Source organism: Ursus arctos, unplaced genomic scaffold (assembly GCF_023065955.2).
Source record: "Ursus arctos isolate Adak ecotype North America unplaced genomic scaffold, UrsArc2.0 scaffold_82, whole genome shotgun sequence".
Classification (NCBI taxonomy): domain Eukaryota; kingdom Metazoa; phylum Chordata; class Mammalia; order Carnivora; family Ursidae; genus Ursus; species Ursus arctos.
In genome coordinates, this window is record NW_026623103.1 from 28,709 (window position 1) to 49,953 (window position 21,245).

Consider the following 21,245-nt stretch of genomic DNA (forward strand, 5'->3'; position numbering starts at 1 on the left):
CAGGGATGGATTCTGTATTTAAAAATATACATTGTTCTTTTTAACACTACTGTATTGTACACTTAAAAATGGTTAAGATGGTAACTTTTATGTTATGTATTATTTACCATAATAATAAAAAACCCACATAGTTCTTTGCGGGGGAGAGGTAAACATGTGGGTAAAACTCATAGTCTTGAAAGAAAAGGTAATTGGAATCCTAAATGTGAAACTAATTAGGCAGCTATTTCTGACTTTAAATTTCACTGTTAAAGTAATATTAATAATCTAATGCTCTTTCGAAGAATATACAACAAAGATCAGTCATCCCTTCACATCACTCCAAGTTTTGCCACAATATATGAAGAATGTTCATTAGAAGGCACTCTTGGGTTGAGGTGATAGAAACCAACTCTGAATTAGCTTTATGATGTTAATAAAAATTAGAGTGTTTATTGTGTACCAGGCCTATGGTAAGCATTTCATATTCACTTGTCTCATCGAGCCTGCACAATGGCCCAGAAGGCCAGGAGCCAACCTGTGAGCTCTGAAGGCAAGTGCTTGCCTCATACCCAGCGACTGAAACAGGACCTGGCATGTGGCCAGGATAAATGGGAGAATGATACAATCCCTACCATCGTCCCCAACTTATCAGAGTGTGGAATGGCGCTCCGGAGACATAGGAAAGACACAGGGAAGCTAAGAAGCTTTTCTAGGCCAGGTGGCTATTTGGAGGCTGAGCTGGGGTTTTAATCCAGGCACCTGCTCCAAGGACAGACTCTCAACCTAGAAAGGAAATTTATTGGCTCTTGAAACCAAATTCAAGAAAAACCGAAGTGCTTTCAGAGTTCAGGGAGTGTTTAGGGACTTACTCCTTCAGAGCCTCCCTTGTCCCCCGATACTTCCCTCATTGTTGCTCTCTTCTCCTGGCTGGAATCTTGGTCACCAGTAGCTACTGAGCTCACATCTCTTATGTAACCCAAGGGTGGAGAAACAGTTACAAGAGGTAAAATCCCAGGGCAAGGGGCGCCTGGGTGGCTCAGTCAGTGAAGTGGCTGCCTTCATCTCAGGTCATGATCCCAGGGTCCTGAGATCAAGCCTCACGTCTGGCTCCTTGCTCAGTGGGAAGCCTGCTTCTCCTTCTCCTTGCTTGTGTTCTCTCCCTCTCTCAAATAAATAAAATCTTCAAAAAAAAAAAAAATCCCAGGGCAGGATTATCACCTGCCCTGCTTGGGTCACATGCCCACTGCCATGGTTCAAGTCCCGGATTCTGTACTGTCTAGCCATGCGTGACTTTGGACACGTTAAGTTACTTCCTCTTGATGACTTTTGCTTCCTCATCTGTGTCATGAGAACATTAACAGTGGCTGGTTCAATGAATGACATGCAGTGCTCAAATACCTTAGTAAGTAATTTATTTTCATAATTCTTATTGCATTTTTCTTTTTTTATTTAAGCAATTTTCATAAAGCTTTGTGGTGGTCTCTCTGTAGAAAAGTCTCCCTGTGAGGCTGTAACCCTTGCTTGCCCCCATCAGTTTTGGGGTTTGAGTTATATTATTCTTTGTAGTCTCCAGGACCTCCAAACCAAGAAACTAACATAAAAGTAGTCCTGGGATAGTGGTACTCCTCTGAAGGGACACATTTAGGCTGCTTAGGACACCCGCATAAATACAGGCCCAACGGAGTTCATAACTGCAAATTACAAAATTCTCACAGAAATAATCTGCCATGAGTGAAAGTCAGTAGGCACTACAGAGAGCAAGATTAGATGACCAAAAAGGTCATATAATTGAACTATTTTTTTTATAAGATTTTATTTATTTATTTGACAGAGATAGACAGCCAGCGAGAGAGGGAACACAAGCAGGGGGAGTGGGAGAGGAAGAAGCAGGCTCCCAGCGGAGGAGCCCGATGTGGGGCTCGATCCCAGAACGCCGGGATCACGCCCTGAGCCGAAGGCAGACGCTTAATGACTGCGCCACCCAGGTGCCCCATATAATTGAACTATTGACTAGAAATTTAAAAATAAATATTTTTAAATGATTAAAGACAAGAGAAGATGTTTATAAATCGCATTAAGTAAAAAAAAGACAAAAGCCAATATAAAGAAAGAGTAAGCAGATTTGACAATGTACCAAATTGAGCTTCTAGAAATGAAATCTATGGTCATTGAAATTGAAAACTCTATGGAAAAAAAAACATATGGGGAGAATTAACAGCACATTAAACACAAACAAAGAGAATATTAATGAGGTGGAAGTCTGAATTGGGAAATTACCCAGAATAGAGCACACACAGAGGAAAAAAAAAAGTACCGAGAGGAAAATAATTGTCGATTTAGATATCTACATTACTAAATTATCACTCAAGAAAGAGAGCAAAACAGGACATTTCAGAGACTGAAAGAATTTTTCACTACGAGACATTCATTAAAAATATCGCAAGTATGTGCTTTCAGGAAGAAGAGACTTCAACCCCAAAGGAAGAGTGAGTGAAGAGACAGGCTACCCTGCAGTCAAATCTGCACACGCGTGCAACGCGACAGAGTCACGGTGAGAATGACCAACCGGGAGACAAAAATGACAGGGTCAAGAACCTGGAGGGTGAGAGGAGGGATCGCAGTGCAAGTATTCGAAGTTCTTATTGCTACACAGAAGGGAGGTAGAGACAGTAGTTGACTTTAGAACTTGTTAATTATGCATGTTGAAAATTTAAGCATATTTATGCAAGTGAGAGAATGCACAACTTCTGAGCCAAACGGGGTTGAGGGAAAGGGGAGTAAAGAACACCTGATCCATTCAGCGGAGGGCAGAAAGGAAGGAAAAAGCAGCATAGGGAAAAAGACAACACAAAATAAGATAGTAAAAATCTATCAAAACCTATCAGCAATCACAATAAACACGCCATTAAAGGCTGAAAACTATAAGACTGATTTAAAAAAAAAATCTAGCTACATGGACTACATATCAGAAGCATACCTAAGATATAAGGAAAAGGATGGAAAAAGAAATATGAGGTCACTACTCACAAAAAAGGGCTGTGGTAGATTAATTACTGGAAAAAACAAAATTAAGGCAAAAACCGTTATTAGGAATAGTGGTGCTGTACAATAACAAAAGGATAATTTATCAGGAAGGTATAATCCTAAAACTCTTAGACTTAAAAACCAAGTCTCAAAAATATAAAACCAAAACTGGCAAATTTCATGGAGAGATTGCTAAAACCAATATCAGAGTAGTGGGATTCTAACCCATTTCTTCTGGTAATTTATAAATCACGTAGATGCAAAGTCAGAAAAGGCATGGAGCATTTGGGTAATACAGTTAACAAGCTTGGTATAACGGAGATTATATATATACCTCTCTCTCTATCTATCTATATCTCCTTGCATCCAACAATCCCTATCGAACGGATAGGCAACTTTTACAGAAATAGGTCGTGTACATGACTACAGAGACAGTCTTCACACAATCCCAAAACATGAGTGTTATGCAGACCACCTCCTCTGACCATAATGCAATAAGAAATCAGTAACTAAAGGTTAGTCCTCCCTCCAAAAAAAAGTAGTATACGTTTGAAAATGTAAGTAAGTGTACTTTCAGCAATTCCCAAGCCAAAAAAATTTGATATTAGAAAATCAGAACGTGAAATTGAAAATACTACTTATCATGACTTCAGGGTCATAACTAAAGTGCCACTTGGAAATGTATAATCTTAAATGCTTACTCTCAGAAAAGAGAAAGACTAAAAACTGAATTAAACAGCCAACTCAAGAAATTAGAAAAAGAATCATAACACAATAAAAAAGTAGAGATAAACTAAACTGAATAAAACAAAATAGAAAATACAGATGATTAGCAAAATAAAAAGCTGATTCTTTTTTTTTAAGATTTTATTTATTTATGTGACAGAGAGAGAGACAGAGAGCAAGCCCAAGCAGGGGGAGTGGCAGGCAGAGGGAGAGGGAGAAGCAGGTTCTCCTATGAGCAGAGAGCTGGACATGGACTAGACCCCAGGACCTTAGGATCATGACCTGAGCCAAAGGCAGACGCTTAACCGACTGAGCCACCCAGGCGCCCCTAAAAAGCTGATTTTTTAGAAATAATTTGTATTCCCAGAGAAGTAAAACTTAACATATCAGACTCAGGACGAAATGGAACCTAAATATATTGATAGACATTAAATAAGTAGAGGGAATTACAAAAAACTACACCAGACCCAGACAGTTTCACGTTCAAGTCGACGTCCAAGGATTCCTGCCTCCCACAAACTGCTCTGGAGTCTGGGAGAGGGTCTGATCTTCAGAGAAAGTTTGGTGTGAAGAGCTTGTAGGCTGAAGCTTCGATTCACCCGGTTGGGAATATGTGGAGCACCCACTGTGCCCCAGGCACTACTCCTGGGACAATCCGGGAACCACAGTGAACAGTAAGTGAGTGAGTGAGAGTGTGTTAGCATAGGTGCTGCGGAAGAAAGAGAAACAGATGGGGGGGAGCACAGGAAGAAAAGCGTAGACAGAAGAGAAGAAGGGCAGTCAGTGGAGGGCTGAGAACAGAATGCCCCACCAGGTTGTCATGGAAACCAAGGGGGAGTGGGGGAGTTGGGAGAAGCCGCTGAGGGAGGGCAGGGTTGGGATTTGGGTGAGGAAGCGGGCCCCAGGAGTGTGGAAGGGGGGAGGGGCAATAAAAGGGGGTAAAGGAGGCAAAAAACTTTGCCAGGAGAGGAGCCCACCACAAGGGCCAGGAGGGTGTGGACCACAGATGCCGGACGGGGCTGAAGAACGTGAAGGGGCAGGGCACGAAATCAGGGGCACCAATGACTGACGTTTGGGAGGCCAAGCAGGGAGAGGGCATAGGGTGGGGTGGGTGGGCAAGGCTGTGGTGAGGCAAGGGCCTGTGTGTGGCCTGTGGGCCCATCTGGGGATGTGCCAGGCACTGTTCTAGGTGCTTTGCCCACGTGAATTCCCCAAGGCCCTATGAGGCCTGTTTGCGTCTGAAAACGTGTGGTGGGAGAATGTGGGAAAGAAGCAGGGAGGGTGAGAAACGTCTTTCTGGAATCTTGGCCTGGACGGAAGGAGTGGGAAGCAGCAGGCCATGGGTCTGGTGACTGGACAGAGATAGGAGTGCAGAGGGGGCTGGGCTGGGACAGGGAGGTGGGCAGTGGCAGGCAAAGGGTGGCTTTTCCTGGGTGGTGGACTTTGCTGGACGAGGGGCTGCTCAGGAGTTATAGGGGAGGTGGTGAGGGGCCTGGTTCTTTTATTCTCAACAAAATAAAGGGCAAAGACACCCACTATCCTTTGGCTTCATCCTCTGTAAACCCACCATGCTGCGGGGATGGAAGGACGTAATGTGGGTAAAGTGCTTCTGGGTTCTGTTATTTTTGCTATTTGCTGGGGTGGTGGTAGAGCTGGGGGAATGTGCAGGCTTGGAATTCATTCATTATGTGCCCATCCTATGTGCCAGGCACTTTGTCGAACCAGTAAAGAACCAAGCAAGAGCTCTGGTATCTCCCTGGGCAGTGCCAGGCCCAGCTGAGCCTGGAGACCAAAAATCTGTTGGTTGCCGATCAGCAAAACATGAGATTTTCTCCCAAAAGATTTTATGGCTGCAGTGCGGGACTGAAGTGGGACTCATCCAGGGCAGTAGGTTGGTAGGGGGAGGCCTGGGAGGCCGAAGGGGCTCCCTTGAGGTCCAGGCTGGGTGGGCAGGTTGGCAGGGCTAGTGCAGAGGTCTGGGCTGCTGGGAATGGTGGTGAGGAAAGGTGCAGCCTCCTCTTGGCTTCCTTCCTTCGTCCACCACGAACCAAGGACTCTAGCAAGCATGTTCCCGACCTAGCAGCCAGCCACAGTGGGATGAAAGGCTGGGAGCTGGGAGTAAAGGCAGGTGGGGGTTGTGGTGGGAGGGATGGGGAGGGTAAGGTGGGCAGGAATTGTGGGGCTGGTGACTTGGTGGGGGATGGGGGCAGGAAGATAGTGGAGACAGGAGAGGGGCTGGGAAGCACTAATTTCCTCTCTCCAGGGCTGGGCCACAGGAAATCCAACCCTCGTGCTTCCCAAGGTGCTTCCTGCAGATAAAGTGGCCTTCTGACAGGCCCCTTCCTGCTCCCCCCTTTCCCCAGCCCTCCCATCCTGCCCTAGTCCCCAGGGGACCCTCAGCAACCCCAGTCCAGCCAGGCCAGTGGCCTTGGGAAGAGTCTGGACAAGGGGGTGGGAGGTCTGGGCATCCTGGGGCCACACTTCCGGGCAGGGAGGGTCCGCCCAAGCTTGAGGAGAAAGCAGGACCAGACCCACAGACAGCGCTGGAGATTCGGCTCTGTGGGGTCAGTGGAGCCCTGGGAGGCAGAGATTTTTTCCTAAAGGGGTAGCGGATGGAAGAGGAGGCTCTCTCAGGGGTTAAGGCTGGTCCTTGGGAAGGGGGCCTTGCTCTGGGGTGATCAGAGACGGTTCTGGGGGCAGAGGGGTGGGTATTGCGGGGGGAGGGGCTATGTGATGGGCAGGTGGTGGTCAAGGTGGCTGTGTGGGGAGGGATCTGTTCTTGGAGGGGGGTACCAAGTACTGTTCGTGTGGGGTTAGGGTGTTTCCAGGTTGTCATGGGGAGGAGTAGGGAGGTTTTCTGTGTGTAGGGGGTTCATTCAAGTTTATTCCTGGGAGCCTCGGGGGATCCAAGACTGTTCTTGGAGAAGACTGGGTGAGGCTGGGGGGGGGGGCAGGGACTCTTTTCTGCCAGGGACCAGAGGGTGTGCCCATGCTTGGTTGTTTTATGAACATTATCAAGTACGTCCAGCGAGAGGGCGAGCAGCTCCGCTATGGGGGTCAGGGCCTTTCTTTGGGGGCACAGTCAAGGCATGGCCGGGAGTTCTGTGGGAGTCAGGAGCTATTTCTCGGGAGATCAGGGATATTCCGACATTTAGGGGCTGCTCTTTGCTCTCAGGGGTCTTGGGGGCACAGGTTTCGCAGCACTGGGGTAGTTCTGTAAGGTTTATTAGTGTTGGGGGGGTGGCATGCTCCAATGGGGCGGTGGTGCCTGAGCTAGTTTCTTTACTGCGCTCCCCTCTTCTCCGCCCACTCATCACCCCCTCCCGCGTTGCCACGACAACGTGTAAAACTAAAATTCACTTCCCCGTTGCAGGTGGAGACTAGTAGCGCCCCCTCCCCTAAGGCTGTCCTCATAGGTCGCGCCCCCATCCTGTCGTCGCTAAGGTGACGGAAAGGGGGCGACAGGCGTTGGTCTAGGCAGACCAGGGGGCCTGGAGGGTGGGGAGGAGGAGAGGCGGCCTTGGAGTCCAGACAGAACTCCCCAAACTCGGCTGGGGATGCGGGAAGCCGCGCTGAACACTATTCAGGGTGGTCGTAAGGGTTAAGTCGGAGGGTTAATTGGCTCTTGCTGTGGGAGAGCCCCTAGCCCCTCCCTGGCCCCGATGTCTCCTCCGTCTCACACCCAGGACTGGGGCAGGGTTGGTCACCGTCATCTCCCCCGGGCCTTGAGTGGTGTAGGGAGGTCGGTAGAATGGGGGAGAAGCTGCCACCCCCGGAAATTAATTCTCCCGTTTTTCTCTCCCCTTCCTGCCCTCTCTGGTCCCTGTGCCCAACGCGGACCCCACCCCAGCTTCAGGACCCCCGCCTCGCGGAATCTTCCTCGGTGGTCCGCGGATGCTCGCACGCAGCCGAAGGCCGGCGCGGCCCTCGTGGCTCAGCCACTCCCCCCACGCCAAGGCCTAGGACTCCCCACACCCCCCGCACAGCCCCCAGGGCCCCCGCCCTGTGGGGCGGCCCAGGCCCACCGCACGAACCCTCCCACCTCACCCCGGGACCCGTACAGTCCCCTTCGCCCCCGGTCCCCGGCTGGCCCTGAGCCCTCCCGGCCCCCGCCTCCGGCGCAGCCCCCTTGCCACCCCCGCTTCCCTCCCGGCTCAGGCCCCCTCCCCCCGCCGCCCCCGCCCCCGGGGAAGGCAGGCGCCGAGCTGAGCCGGGGCCGATGCAGCTGAGCCGCGCCGCCGCCGCCGCCGCCGCCGCCCCTGCGGAGCCCTCGGCGCAGCTGTCCCCCGCGCCGGCCCCGGCCCCGGCCCCCCCCGGCCCCCTCCCGCGCAGCGCGGCCGACGGGGCTCCGGCGGGGGGGAAGGGGGGGCCGGGGCGCCGCGCGGAGCCCCAGTGCGCTCCGCTCCCGGCCGCGAGCCGCCCGGGCTCCGGCCCGGGCGCCGGCGCGGGGATGGACGGCCCCGGGGCCAGCGCCGTGGTCGTGCGCGTCGGCATCCCGGACCTGCAGCAGACGGTAAGCCCCACCGCCCCGTCCCGGGAGCGCCCCCGCCCTCCTCGCCCAACCCCCCCCCTACTCCCCCCCCCCCCCACCGGCGCGCTCTGAGGCGGGTGCCGGGACCCCAGGCCCGCGGCTACTCACCCCTCCCCCGCCGCCTCCGCGGAGACCCTCCCCACCACCCGGGCGGGGGCGGGGCCCGGGGAAGCACCGCCCTTGGGGCGGGTCCTCGCCTGCTGGACGCGGAGGCGCGGGGTCCGGGGCTTGGGCTCCGGAGCCCCGGACTCCTACGGGGGCTCCCGGGACTTGGTGCCCTGCGCGGGGCCGGGCGCGGCCGGTCCGCGCTCACCCGGTCCGCACTCATGAGCCCGCTCCGCCACAGAAGTGTCTGCGCCTGGACCCGGCCGCACCCGTGTGGGCCGCCAAGCAGCGCGTGCTCTGCGCCCTCAACCACAGCCTCCAGGACGCGCTCAACTACGGGCTCTTCCAGCCGCCCTCCCGGGGCCGCGCCGGCAAGTTCCTGGACGAGGAGCGGCTCTTGCAGGAGTACCCGCCCAACCTGGACACGCCCCTGCCCTACCTGGAGGTGAGTGGCGGGTGGGGGCGCGCGACCGGGGGCGGGAGGCGAGCGCCTGGGGCGCGACCACGGAGTTCCGGGACAAGAGCAGTGAAGGGCACGGCAGTGAGGGACACGGACCGGAGGAGTCAGCCGTGTGTGTGTGTGTGGGGGGTGTCTGTGTGTGCCCAGCGCAGTGAACGGTGTATACAGTGTGTGCGCGGGGCGCAGTGTGCGGTGTGTGTAGCGTGTGAGGTGTGAGCAGTACGTGCGGCGAGACTTGTGTGTGGCGTGCAGTGTTTGCAGTCAGCGTCTTGTGTGGTGGGAACAGAGTGGTTCTGCGGAGCGGGGTGCGAGTGCGCAGAGCAGTGTGTGGGGTAAGCCAGCGAGTTACCTGTGTGCACATCTGTTCCCTTCCCCCGCCGTGGAGTCTCTGAGGGCAGACCGATGTCTTTCTCATTTGTGCACCCATTCATAATGGCAAGGATGTTGAGTGCACTGTCAGGTGTGAGGACAGACTTACAGCTTGGGGTGGTGGTGGCAAGTGCAATGAGCATTAAAGTGAGCTTTATGGTGGTTGAGCTCAAAGTTGGCTTGGCCTCTTTGGTGGCACAGGGAAATGGGGTTAGTTCTACTCAGGGCATGTCTAGGAAGGTAAGCCTGGAATCAGGTCTTGGAAAAGGAGTGGCATTTTCCAGGGCATCCTGGGGTGGGAATGAGAGAGAAGGGGCTGTTGCAGGTGACGGGACAGCAGGCGTGCAGCCCATCCATGTCCATGGTAGTCCGTATGAGATTTGTGTGGCTGGCCGGGTGAGCAAGTAGGACTTGGTTTTGTGCACGCATTCGCTCACTCAGCCCAGGCGGGTGCCTTTTCTCTGCCTTTTCTTTACCTGAGCAGTTTCGATACAAGAGGCGAGTTTATGCCCAGAACCTCATTGATGACAAGCAGTTTGCAAAGCTTCACACTAAGGTAAGGAGGGGCCACAGAGAAGGGACTCCAGAGGTTACCTCCTGGCCCCCATGAGCAGTGTTCGCTTCACCCCAGCCTTGACTGGATTTTGTGATATCAACAATGTCCTTTAAAAATTCCCAAGAGCCCTCTCTCTGCTCCCAGCATCCTCCACCCTGGCTTGGGACTGACCACAGTCCCTCCAGCTTGGTTCAGGCTGTTTTCTCTTGTGTCAGGGCCCCGGAGTAGGCGTTGGGGCAGCTGGAGGGCTGGGTGCAGACTCCAGCACCATGGCTGTTGTGTGCGTGGTCTGGTGATGGGTTTCAGTCAGATCAGACTCTTGCTCACCCCTCTGGTGGGCCCCTGGCTGGGGGTGGTGGTGGAGTGTGATAGGGTATGGTGTCTTGGTGAGAGCCTGGATGGAACGGAAGTGAACAAGCACCTGATGTCCTCAGTTAGGGGAACTGGGAGGGGGTGGGGAGAACAAGGAGCCTAGCACTTAGTGGTCCGCCAGTGCTGGGCACTCATAATTAGGCATCTCAATTTTCTCCTGGGAAGGACTATCACTATCCCATTTTCCAGATGAAGATACTGAGTCCCAGAGAAGTGACGTGACTTGCTTACAGGTGTGCAGCCAGTGAAACGGGCTGAATCCAGATCTGTCTGTCGCTGGGGCCCTGTGCTTAGGGACACCTACTGAGCATCATTGCTAGGTGGGCCTGACCCCCAATGTTCTTTGGGGGCCACCTCACTGCCTTCTCTGAATGTAGGAGAGGTAATGTGGGTGTCACGGCCCCTACCCGCAGGCAGACCCCTCAGCTCCCACCTCAGGTTCCAGTGGCCAGGGGACGTTTGCTTACTGGACACTTCATTGACTGTCTCTGGAGCCTGTCTCGTTTTAGGAGAAGGATCTGAGCACTGTCACCTCTGGGTGCAGTGACCCCTCTGTGACCATGGAGCCTCCATGCCGGGCTTTTCTGCTGCCCCTGGGGCACATGGGGATAGAGGCCATGATTTTGGCTGGACAGAGACTGCCCTCGCTCTCCACTTGGCCCACTGTGACCCTGTCACTCTGGGTTCCTCCCCAAATGGTTACCTCTTCTCTAAAACTGTCCCGAGCAACCCACAGGACACTGGTGACTATTGACCTCTAGTGACTCCCACTGGGTTTTAGATTGAGTTTCAACTCCTTACCCCAGCCCAGCATGTTTCTGCCTGCCTGGACTCTAACCAGCCCTCACCATCACACCATCCCCTCTGGGTCTGGCTGACATCTCCCCCCTGTCATGAGCACCCTTCCTCCTGTTTGATTGTCTAGACTCACCTTAGGAGGACACCTCCTGTGAAGTGGTTCCCATGGTGCTCTCTCCTATTTCTGATGCAGTCTGAGTGTTTGTAGAAGACCCGGGGCCTCCAGCCAAGGCAGCTTGCCTTTTGCAGGCAGCATCTGTAGCATTAGCCTCAGTGAGGCTTTGCAGAGTGAATTAATGCATGACTAGGTCAATGAATGAAAGGCAAAGTCATGTCACAGGAGGGGCCACCCACAGGTGAGGAAGGGCCTCAGGGATAGGGGTCTGCCTTGGGTGATCTCATGAGGAAGAAGGAACAGACCACCTTGGGAGTGATGGGGATGTGGGCTGTGGTGGGGGTGGCTCCTGCCTGGGTGCCTTGGGCTCTTCCAGGCTGGGCAGCTTGGGGCAGCATGGCTGAGGAGAGGAGTCAGAGCAGTGGTGAGGCTGGGGTAGGAAATTTGCTTGGGGGCATGACCAGGGCAACCTGTACTTGATGAGGGGCTAGCTGGGCTGAGACTGACTGTTGCAGTGGGCCGGGGATGCAGGGAAGGACTTCAAGCAGCACCTGGGCCCAGTGAGCTGAGACGGCCATGTGAGAGTACAGGACTTAAGGTGATATGTTGGGTGACAAGGTCATGGTGTAGGGTGACAGGTGTGAGGAGGTGGGGCAGTACCTGCTCCTGTAGGGTGACCGGTGGCCTGAGGCTTACTGGTGGGAGGCGGGTGGCAGATGATTGTAACTGTGGTGCTGGACTGACCAGGACGGCTGGGTATTCCAGGCAAACCTGAAGAAGTTCATGGATTACGTCCAGCTGCACAGCACGGACAAGGTGGCCCGCCTACTGGACAAGGGGCTGGACCCCAATTTCCACGATCCTGACACAGGAGGTGAGAAGCAGAGCAGGAAGGGCATGGCTTTGGAGTGGTTGGGACCTTAACCTTCATCTGTCTCTTGAACTCAGAGTGTCCTCTGAGCCTTGCGGCCCAGCTGGACAATGCCACGGACCTGCTGAAGGTGTTGAGGAACGGCGGTGCTCACCTGGACTTCCGCACTCGAGATGGGCTCACTGCTGTGCACTGTGCCACGCGCCAGCGGAATGCGGCAGCTTTGACGGTCAGTGTGGGCGGGGCCCTGGCCTGGAGGGGCGCGTGGCCCAGCGCGGGGAGGAAGCTGGGTCCCGCATGAATGCTGAGGCTCCTTGCCTTCAGACCCTGCTGGACCTGGGCGCTTCACCTGACTACAAGGACAGCCGCGGCCTGACGCCCTTGTACCACAGTGCCCTGGGGGGCGGGGATGCCCTCTGCTGTGAGCTGCTTCTTCACGACCATGCTCAGCTGGGGACCACAGATGAGAACGGCTGGCAGGAGATCCACCAGGTGGGCAGGGAGTGTGAAGGGGCAGGGGGAGTGTCAGCCTCTGGGGGTAGGAGGGAGCTTCCTGGCTCTGTGAGGCAGTGGGGGCTTTCCCGACCCTATTGGTAGGATTGAGGGTCCTGCACTCTGTTCGGGGACCCAACAGCATCTCTCTCATCCCCCAGGCCTGCCGCTTTGGGCATGTGCAACACCTGGAACACCTGCTGTTCTACGGAGCTGACATGGGGGCTCAGAACGCCTCAGGGAATACAGCCCTGCACATCTGTGCCCTTTATAACCAGGTGTGACTATATGTGTACGCATGCATGGGTGCGTGCAGGTGCTCCTGTGCAGTGCTTGCTTACCTGTCTAGTCCTGTGTGTTACTTCCTGGGTGCGTGTTCTGTGGCCCGCTGTGAACTGTGGCCTTCCAGGCCTATGTGTGCACATCTGTTGCCTGAGCACACGTTACATGTGTGTTCCAAACAACCGGGTATGAATCGTGCACATCTGGGCTTTCTGGGCCAAGCGGGACCTGACCTGCTCATCCCTAGCCAGTGCATACGGGCACTGGACATGTCAGTGTGGGTGGGTGTGCCCTGGACCCCCTTATGTGCCCCAGTGTGTGCTGTTGCATCCTGACTGTGCCCCTCCAGCTGCCCACTTGTGACCCCCACTCCAACCCTCCCAACAGGAGAGCTGTGCTCGAGTCCTGCTTTTCCGTGGAGCTAACAAGGATGTCCGCAATTACAATAGCCAGACAGCCTTCCAGGTACAAGAGTGGTTTACGGGAGCGTGAGGCTGACCCCTGGGTGTCTGTCTCTGTGTGACTTGATCTCTCTGGACCGTGGTTCTTACCCTGTAAGGCAATAAGGGAGCTCTCACTCCAGGATTGGCCCAGGGTGAGATAGAGGAAGGGGGTGGGCAGTGCAGCGCCCAGCTCGTGGACTGGGGGGATTCACTGTGGACGGTTCCCTTGTCTTCCTTCCAGGGAAACAAGAGGGTCATAGTCCTCTGGGGTCAGGGGAGAACCAGTGTGGGCTTGACCTGCCAGAGACAGGTGGAGTATAGAGGCCAAATCAGGGGTGAGAGGATTACTTCCAGTCCCTGACTTAATTCAGGTGATGTTTCTGAGCCCCTTCTCCAGGGGACTTTGGTTCTTGGCACCAGGCGCATGAGTCTCTCTGTGGCCTGGAATTTGTGGGTGAGGGAATTAAGACCATGTTATGGGGACTTTTCGACCTCAGAGGGAGCTGGGATTCTGTTCTCAGTGGAAATGAGGGCCTTCAGAGGTCTCCTCAGAGATGTGAGGAAGACAGGTAGGTCCTCTGTGGCTGTCCAGTCAGGGGACAGACACAGCAATGGAAGAGCCTGGTGGGTTTGGGCGAGTCTGGAAGGGCCTGTTGGATGACTAGATGCAGAGACAAGGGAAGGGAAGAAGGAGGGTGACAGGTATGAGGCAATGGTGGACCATGGCTGAGACAGGAGCGATGGTCTGTGTGGAGGGGCTGTTAAGAGAATCAGTAGGGTGACCCATAGGCCTGGACTGTCCTGGTTTTAGCTCAAAGTCTCATGTCCCAGGAAACCTCTTAATCCCTTAGGGTGGTGGGTTAGACAGGGGCCAGGGTCTGAGCCTGGGGCCCCCAACCAAGGAAGACCCCACACAGGAGCCCAGGCAGGATGCACAGTGGCCAAGGGGGGCAGGTTTGGCACCCCTGAGTCCCCTCTCTCACCCTCCCTCCTCAGGTGGCCATCATCGCAGGGAACTTTGAGCTCGCAGAGGTCATCAAAACCCATAAAGACTCAGATGTTGGTGAGTTCTGCCCAACCCAGGTCCCTGTTGGATGTGGATTTGTGGGGGTTGTCATGTCCCCAACAGGTACAGGGGTCAGTGGGGTTGGTATAAGGGAGCCCCCCATACCCTGAGCCTCTTCCTTGCAGTTATACTTTGGTCAATGGTCCGTTAATGGCCCCTGAAGGTATGGGGAATCTGCCGAGGGAAGGGCCTGTGTGGAGTGGACAAAGGATCTGAGTAAGGGTTGAGAGCATGGTTAGGTTAGGGCTGTGGGTTGGAGCCATTGTTGAGTTTAGGGGTCGACTTAGGTTGAGAGTGGTGTTGAAGTGAGGGTCAAGGTTCATTTCCTGTTAGGTCACTGGGGACATGGGGCAGTGAATCTCAGCCATTGACCCTCGGTGTGTCACTCTTGCCTGGAGCAAGAGCTGGTTTAAGTAGCCCATAGTGTGCTTCAGTAGGACAAGATCATGTAAAGAAAACAAAATACAGTGGTCAGGATGCAAATGGAGAAGGGAAGAGCTATCTTCAGGGCACTGAGCTCTGAGCCAGTGTACCAGGGGAGCCCAGGATATGCCTGACTCATGGTCCTGAAGGGGAAACCAGGAGATGCCACCTGGTCTTGACTCTAGGGCAGGCAGGAGGATGGGCACAGCCACCACACTGGAGCCTCAAGGAGGTCCCCACCCACTCCCATGTCGGTGGTGGGTGCCGGGCTGCTCTGGGACCTGTCCTTGGGATCCTGCCTTCTCTCTCTTGTGTGAAGTGGGTAGGGCTATGGGAGAGGGTAGGTCTCCCCTCTTGGAAAGGCGACCCCTTCAGCTAGCTGGCCACAGAGGGGCTCCCTTCTTAGCGCCCTCTGTCCTGGGTGGGCCAGGTTTTTCTGCCCATGGTTCTCTCTGGAACACAGACTCCCAGGCTCCCCTGTCTGCCATGGTTGTAGTGTCCCTATTAAAAAACAAAACAAAACCCCCAAAAGGTTAAGTGACAGTGGACAGCAAAGGGCTAGGGCTGGTCTTGGTTCTCTTATGGTCAGGGCTAGGGTTGCATTTTGGACTGGGGTTGAGATTAAGGTCAAGTTCACATTTAAGGACTCTTCCTCTGTAGAGTCTACCCTGAACAGACCTCCTCCACTGAGGCTTGGTTATGAGTCTCTCATGTCCTGGGAAGGCCAGGGGACCATGATCATGGGTTGAGTCTCTAAGGTTGGGGTGGGGGCAGACTCCACAGCTGCAGCATAGCGAGTATCAGTAGGTACATGTTGAGTAAACAACTGAGCTAATGACGTGGCATAGAGTTTAGATCCAGGTTCTGATGGGCAGAGAACCATGATAAGGTTTGAGGTTTGAGTTAGGGACAAGAGACAGAGTGAGGGCTCCGTTAGGGTCTGGTTGGGGCTGGTGAGTGTTTTGGAGGTGGTTGTTAGCCTGGGAGAACCCTGGTTCGTAGACATGTGGGATCCTCTCATCTTGTGATTGTTTGACTGTGGGAAAGCTGCTTAGGACCTCTGTGCCTCAGTTTCTCTTAAGTAAAATATGTTTTTTTTATGGTTATTTGAATACCCTTCCCTCCTCTGACCTTGTGTGGGATTTGATTCTATGTGTCTAGACTCCGGCCGGTGACATTGGTCCAGCTGATTGGAGGGAGGAGGGTGTCTGGTCGTGGCCAAGAGAGAGGAAGTCTCCAGCTGCCCCTCATTTTCTTGATAGTGGACAGAGATACTAGGGCTCCTAGGGTCACCATTATTACGACTCACTGTCTGGCTGACCCTGAGTATGCTCTCCAGGTTGGAGTTAGGCGTGTCGTTGCTGAGCTGAGGTACGGAGCAGGCATCCAGACCAGTTGGCCTCTGTGTGGCCATTGGCTTTGCTGGCTATGGACCCTAGTCTGCTCAGGTATCATGCATATACTCAGATGACATAGCCAGATGTCCCTGAGCTACAGGTAATACATTCATGAGCCTTGTTATTTTAGTTTACTCTCTCCGCAACCCGTCAAGGAGTGATTATTATTAGTTCATTTTTATAAAGGGGGTTTAGGGCAGAGGCGGTCTTTGGACCTGGGCAGAGGCTGTCTTTGGACCTGTCCTTGTCACCCCTACTCCCTCTGCACACCTTCACTCCAGGGACACTTCTTCAGTGACGGTCAGTTGCCATGTCTTACCCCAGCTCAGGGACCCGGGATGGGCCTGCACACAGAAGAGCTGGAGGGAGGCTCTGCCCATCCATCCTCCTTCCTCTTCCTCAGGAAGGGAAGCCCTTGTGGAGGGTCTGGTAGGCTGGGACCTGTTACTGTTCAAGGGACAGGACACCTTGAAACCCATTGGCAGCCCTCTCTAGATTGATAGGCCTGAAGCAGAGATCCTGGCCTGGGAATAGCTACCGATGTGTCTTCCCCTCTGTCTTCTTGGGCCAACTTAGGGTCCACATTCTCCCCCACTGTTTCTCACACACGTGCTTTCATGTTCTCACCAACTTGCTGTCCCACAGGGCCAGAGGGAAGTTCTCACACCGTACCTAGGGGTCTTGTTCAATGTCGATTCTGACTCAGTGGCTCTGGGTGGAGCGTGAGTGTCTTCATTTCCAAAGAGTTTCAGCTCTGAGGTGAGGCTGATGGTCCACGGCTCACACTTTGCTGACAGGAGTCTAGAATAGGGCTTGGCAAGTGAGGCCTCACAGGCCAAATTCAGCCCACAGTCTTTCTATTTTTTTTTAAATCAAGGCTTTAAAATGGAGGATTTATGTTTCATTTAGAGTTAAGTCCACATCACATAAAATTAATTATTTTAAGTCGAATAATTCAGTGGTATTTAATACATTCAGAGTATTATACAACCACATTTATTGAATTTCAAATATTTTCATCACCCCAAAAAGGAAACCCTGCATACATGAAGTAATTATTCCACACTCCCCTCCCTCTTAACCTCTCTTAACCCTAACATACATTCTGTCCCTATAGATTTACCTATTCGAGATGCTCCCATGACTAGAACACTACAATATGTGACATTTGGTGTTTGGCTTCTTTCACTCTGCTTGTTTTCAGGCTTCATCTATATTGTAGGATGCTTCATTCTTTTTTATGGCTGAATAATATTCCATGATCTGTATGTATAAAGTTTTGTTTATCCACACATTCTTCAACAGGACACTTGGGTTATTTCTACCTTTCAGCTTTTATGAATATTGCTGCTAAGAACATGTGTGAAATTTGTTTGGATACCTGTTTTCAGTTATTTTGGGCATAAACGTAGGAGGGGAATTGCTGGGCCATATGATAATTCTATATTTAACTTTTTGAGAAACTGCCAAATTGTTTTTCACCATTTTACATTCCTACCAGTAATGTAGGAGAATTTCAAAGTCTTCAAATCTTTGCTGACACTTGTAATCATCGGTTTATTATTATTATTATTATTATTATTATTATTATTATTATTACGGCCATTCTAGTCAGTGTGACATAGTATCTCATTGTGGTTTTGATTTGCATTTCCCTAGTGGCTAAGGATGTTGAGCATCCTTTCATGTGTTTATTGGCCATTTGTATATTTTCTTTGGAGAAATACTAAGTCCTTTGCTTACTTTTTAATTGCTCATAGAATGAGTTAGGAAGTGTTCTTTCCTCTTCTAGTTTTTGGAAGAATTTGAGAAGGATGGGTGTTAATTCTTCTCTAAGTATTTGGGAGAATTCACCAGTGAAGCTCTCTGGACTTGGCTTTGTTGGGAGATTTGTGATTACTGAGCCATCTCTTTGCTTGTTACAGGTCTGTTTAGATTTTCTATTTCTTCTTGAGTCAGTTTTGGTAATCTGTGTTTTTCTAGAAATTTGTTCATCTCATCTAACTTGGATCTAATTTGTTGGCATACAGTTGTTCATAGTATTCTCTTTTAATCCTTTTTAATTCTATAAGATTGGTAGCAACGCCACAATCTCACTTCTAATTTTAGTTATTTGTGTCTCTCTTCTCTTTTTTCTCTGAGTCAGTCTAGCTACAGGTTGTCAGTTTTGTGGATATTTTCAAACAAACAACTCTTGTTTTCATTCTCTTTATATTCTGTTCTCTATTTCATTTATCTTTGTCTATCCTAATTTCCTTCTTTCTGCTAGCTTTGGGTTTGGTTTGCTTCTCTTTTTCTAGTTCCTTAAGAGAAGGAACTTCTCTAGTTCCTAAGAGGTGCACTTAGCTTATTGATTTGAGACTTTTATCCTTTTCTGATATAGATGTTTTACAACTATGAATCTCCTTATTGGCACCACTTTTGCTGTCTCCCCTAAGTTTTGGCAGGTTTTTGTTTTTATTTTCTGAGTGTTTTCTAACTTCCTTGTGATTTGTTTTGTCACGTGGTGGTTGTTTAAGAGAGTGTTGTTTAATTGTCATGTATTTGTGAATTTTTCAGGTTTTTTTTTGTTTGTTTTTGTTCTTGAATTCTAGCTTCATCCCATTGTGATTGGAGAAGATATTTTGTGTGATTTCAGTCACTTAAAATTTATTGAGACTTGTTTTGTGGCCTCACATATGGCCTGTCCTAGAAAATGTTGCATGTGCGCTTGAGAATTATATATATTCTTCTCTTGTTTTCTGTAGTGTTCTGTACACATACCTGTTAGGTCTAATTGGTTCAAGTCTTCTATGTCCTTATTGATTGTCCCTCCAGATGTTCTATCCATTATTGAAAGTGGGGTGTTGAAGTCTTAAATATTATTATGGAACTGTCTATTTCTCCAAATGTGTTAATGTTTATTTCATATATTTTGATGCTCTGTTGTTTGGTGCATATATGTTAATAATTGTTAATATATTTGATGAATTGACACCTTTATCAATATACAATGTCCTCTGTCTCTTGTAATATTTTTTATCTTTAAGTCTGTTTTGTCTGATATAAATATAGCTACTTAGCCCTCCTGGTTACTATTTACATGAAATATCTTCCTTTATTCTTTTATTTTAAACCTACTCGTGTCTTTGGATCCAAAGGGATTCTTTTGTAAATAGCATATATTTGGATCATGTTTTTAAAATCACCACCTGCTTTTTAAATAAAGTTTTATTGGAACTCAGCCACACCCATTTGCTTATACGTTTTCTGTGGCTGTTTTGTGCTGTAGCAGCAGTGTTGAGTCCTCAGGACAGAGGCTATATGGCTTGCAGTCTGAAATCGTTACTGTCTGATTCTTTAAGAAGTTTGCCAAACCCTGGTCTAGAACGTCTTTTATGGTTTCCCTCATTGTAGTTAACTATAGATGGTCCAGTATAGCAGTAGCCTGGTGAGATTTGTCACACGGGGCCTGTTCTGCCTCTGCTGAAGCCTGTGAAATGGATAGTTCCAAGAGCAGATCTGAGCATGCCCAAGACCTCATTTAGCTGACAGGAGGAGCAGGCTTCACCCCTGAAGCTAGAGTTAGAGGCAGTTTGGGATGTGACCCCCAATGGTAGCTTCAGTCATAGGCTGGCCAACTGTCCTGGTTGTCCAGGACTGAGGCAGTTCCTGGGACATAGGATTTTAGTTTTAAAATCTGGAAAGCAAACCAGGGTAAGTTGGTCATCCTATCTGGCTGCCCAGAGTCTCATCTGTACCCCCCACTCCCACCCCAGTACCATTCAGGGAAACCCCCAGTTATGCAAAGCGGCGGCGGTTGGCTGGCCCCAGTGGCCTGGCCTCCCCTCGGCCCCTGCAGCGCTCAGCCAGTGACATCAACCTGAAGGGTGAGGTGCAACCGGCAGCTTCTCCTGGACCCTCGCTGCGAAGCCTCCCCCATCAGCTGCTGCTCCAGCGGCTGCAGGAGGAGAAAGACCGAGATCGGGATGGTGACCAAGAGAATGACATCGGTGGCCCCACAGCAGGCAGGGGCAGCCAGAGCAAGATCAGGTAGGAGGGGTCTGGGAGGCCCTGGCAGGGTCTGGGTGGGTGGGGTGTTGGGACCCAGCAGGAGGAGCCAGCATGGAGAGGCAGGGAGAGACCTAGTGGTGCCTGGCACCTCTACAGTGATGGGCTGAGGCTTGGGGTGGGGGACTGCCAGGCCCCCCATACAGGCCTTCCTGGATGGGAAAGGGAAGAAAGTGAGGCCTTGTTGGCTGGAGCAGGCTCCCCCATACTGATCTGGTTGGAGCTGGACCTGTCCTGAGGCGATCTCAGGGAGGATGTTGAAGGAGAGGGTTTGGCCAGCTCTGTGCTTTACAAAGGTTCTTGCAGTGCTAGAAGGAGGGTAAAGGCTGAGATGAGGCAGGGCTGGGTGGTGTGTGGTAAGGGTTAGGGAATGGAGCTTCATCTCCATGAGGGCTTGAAACCTATAGGTGACCCCTAGCCCTGTCTCCAAGGGGAAGTCTTTGTCTTTCCCCCACCTCTCCAGCCCTGTTGGACCACAAGACCCCGTACCATTAGCACTGGGACCCTGAGAACCGGGGACATGGGAGGGACTTGGCATCCCCAGAACTTAAGAGGTGGAAGCCTGGGCTAAAGCACCACTGGCCTCAATGGGCTGGACAGTGGGGAGTAGGAAGGTGGGCACTGGCTCTGTAGATAGATAGTTGGGGTCCAGTGCAGACCTGGCGCCTGCTGACTGTGGCCTTGGACAGGTCAGCTAATCACTCTGTGCCTGGGTTTCTCATCAGTCAGGTAGGGGTAATTTCACACAGTTGTTTCCTTCGGAAGCCTTCCAGAACCTGGGCAGGTGAGGGGTCCCTACTGAGATCCCCTGGCCCACAGCACAGTCCAGCCACTGCTGCTTAAGGCACCTCTCCTCCTGGCACTTTGAGGGCAGGAGCTGTCTTCCTGCCAGAGCCAGTCATACAGAAGGTGCTCAGGAGACATTGTTGAATGAGTTACATAAACAGCATTTTGTTTTGAAGATGACAGCTGGGCCGAGCAGCATATGTGTATCGTTTCTCTTAACCTTGGCCATACATGAGGCTGTGCTCTATTAACACTGTTTTACAGATGAGGGTCCTGATGCTCAGATGGGGTAGGTGACTTGTCTAAAGTCACAGAGCTAGGAAGCAGCATAATTGGGCCCCAGGTAGACCTGGTTCCCAAATTTTCTAAGCCTGAGTGTTCAGCAGAGGGCTTGGGG

At 51.7% G+C, this 21,245-nt stretch overlaps 1 protein-coding gene across 1 annotated transcript in view; it reads left to right on the top strand.

Annotated features, from left to right (window-relative positions):
- Window positions 1-7,951: 7,951 nt before the first annotated feature.
- The window catches only part of SHANK3 (SH3 and multiple ankyrin repeat domains 3), a 47,301-nt gene continuing 34,007 nt past the window's right edge, over window positions 7,952-21,245 (top strand). Inside the window, exons 1-10 of the mRNA XM_048217982.2 lie at window positions 7,952-8,245; window positions 8,610-8,813; window positions 9,682-9,753; window positions 11,804-11,912; window positions 11,987-12,138; window positions 12,234-12,401; window positions 12,563-12,679; window positions 13,071-13,148; window positions 14,123-14,189; window positions 19,771-20,044. Of these exons, the coding sequence (XP_048073939.1) occupies window positions 7,952-8,245; window positions 8,610-8,813; window positions 9,682-9,753; window positions 11,804-11,912; window positions 11,987-12,138; window positions 12,234-12,401; window positions 12,563-12,679; window positions 13,071-13,148; window positions 14,123-14,189; window positions 19,771-20,044 (1,535 nt within the window). The remainder of the gene's footprint in view (window positions 8,246-8,609; window positions 8,814-9,681; window positions 9,754-11,803; window positions 11,913-11,986; window positions 12,139-12,233; window positions 12,402-12,562; window positions 12,680-13,070; window positions 13,149-14,122; window positions 14,190-19,770; window positions 20,045-21,245) is intronic.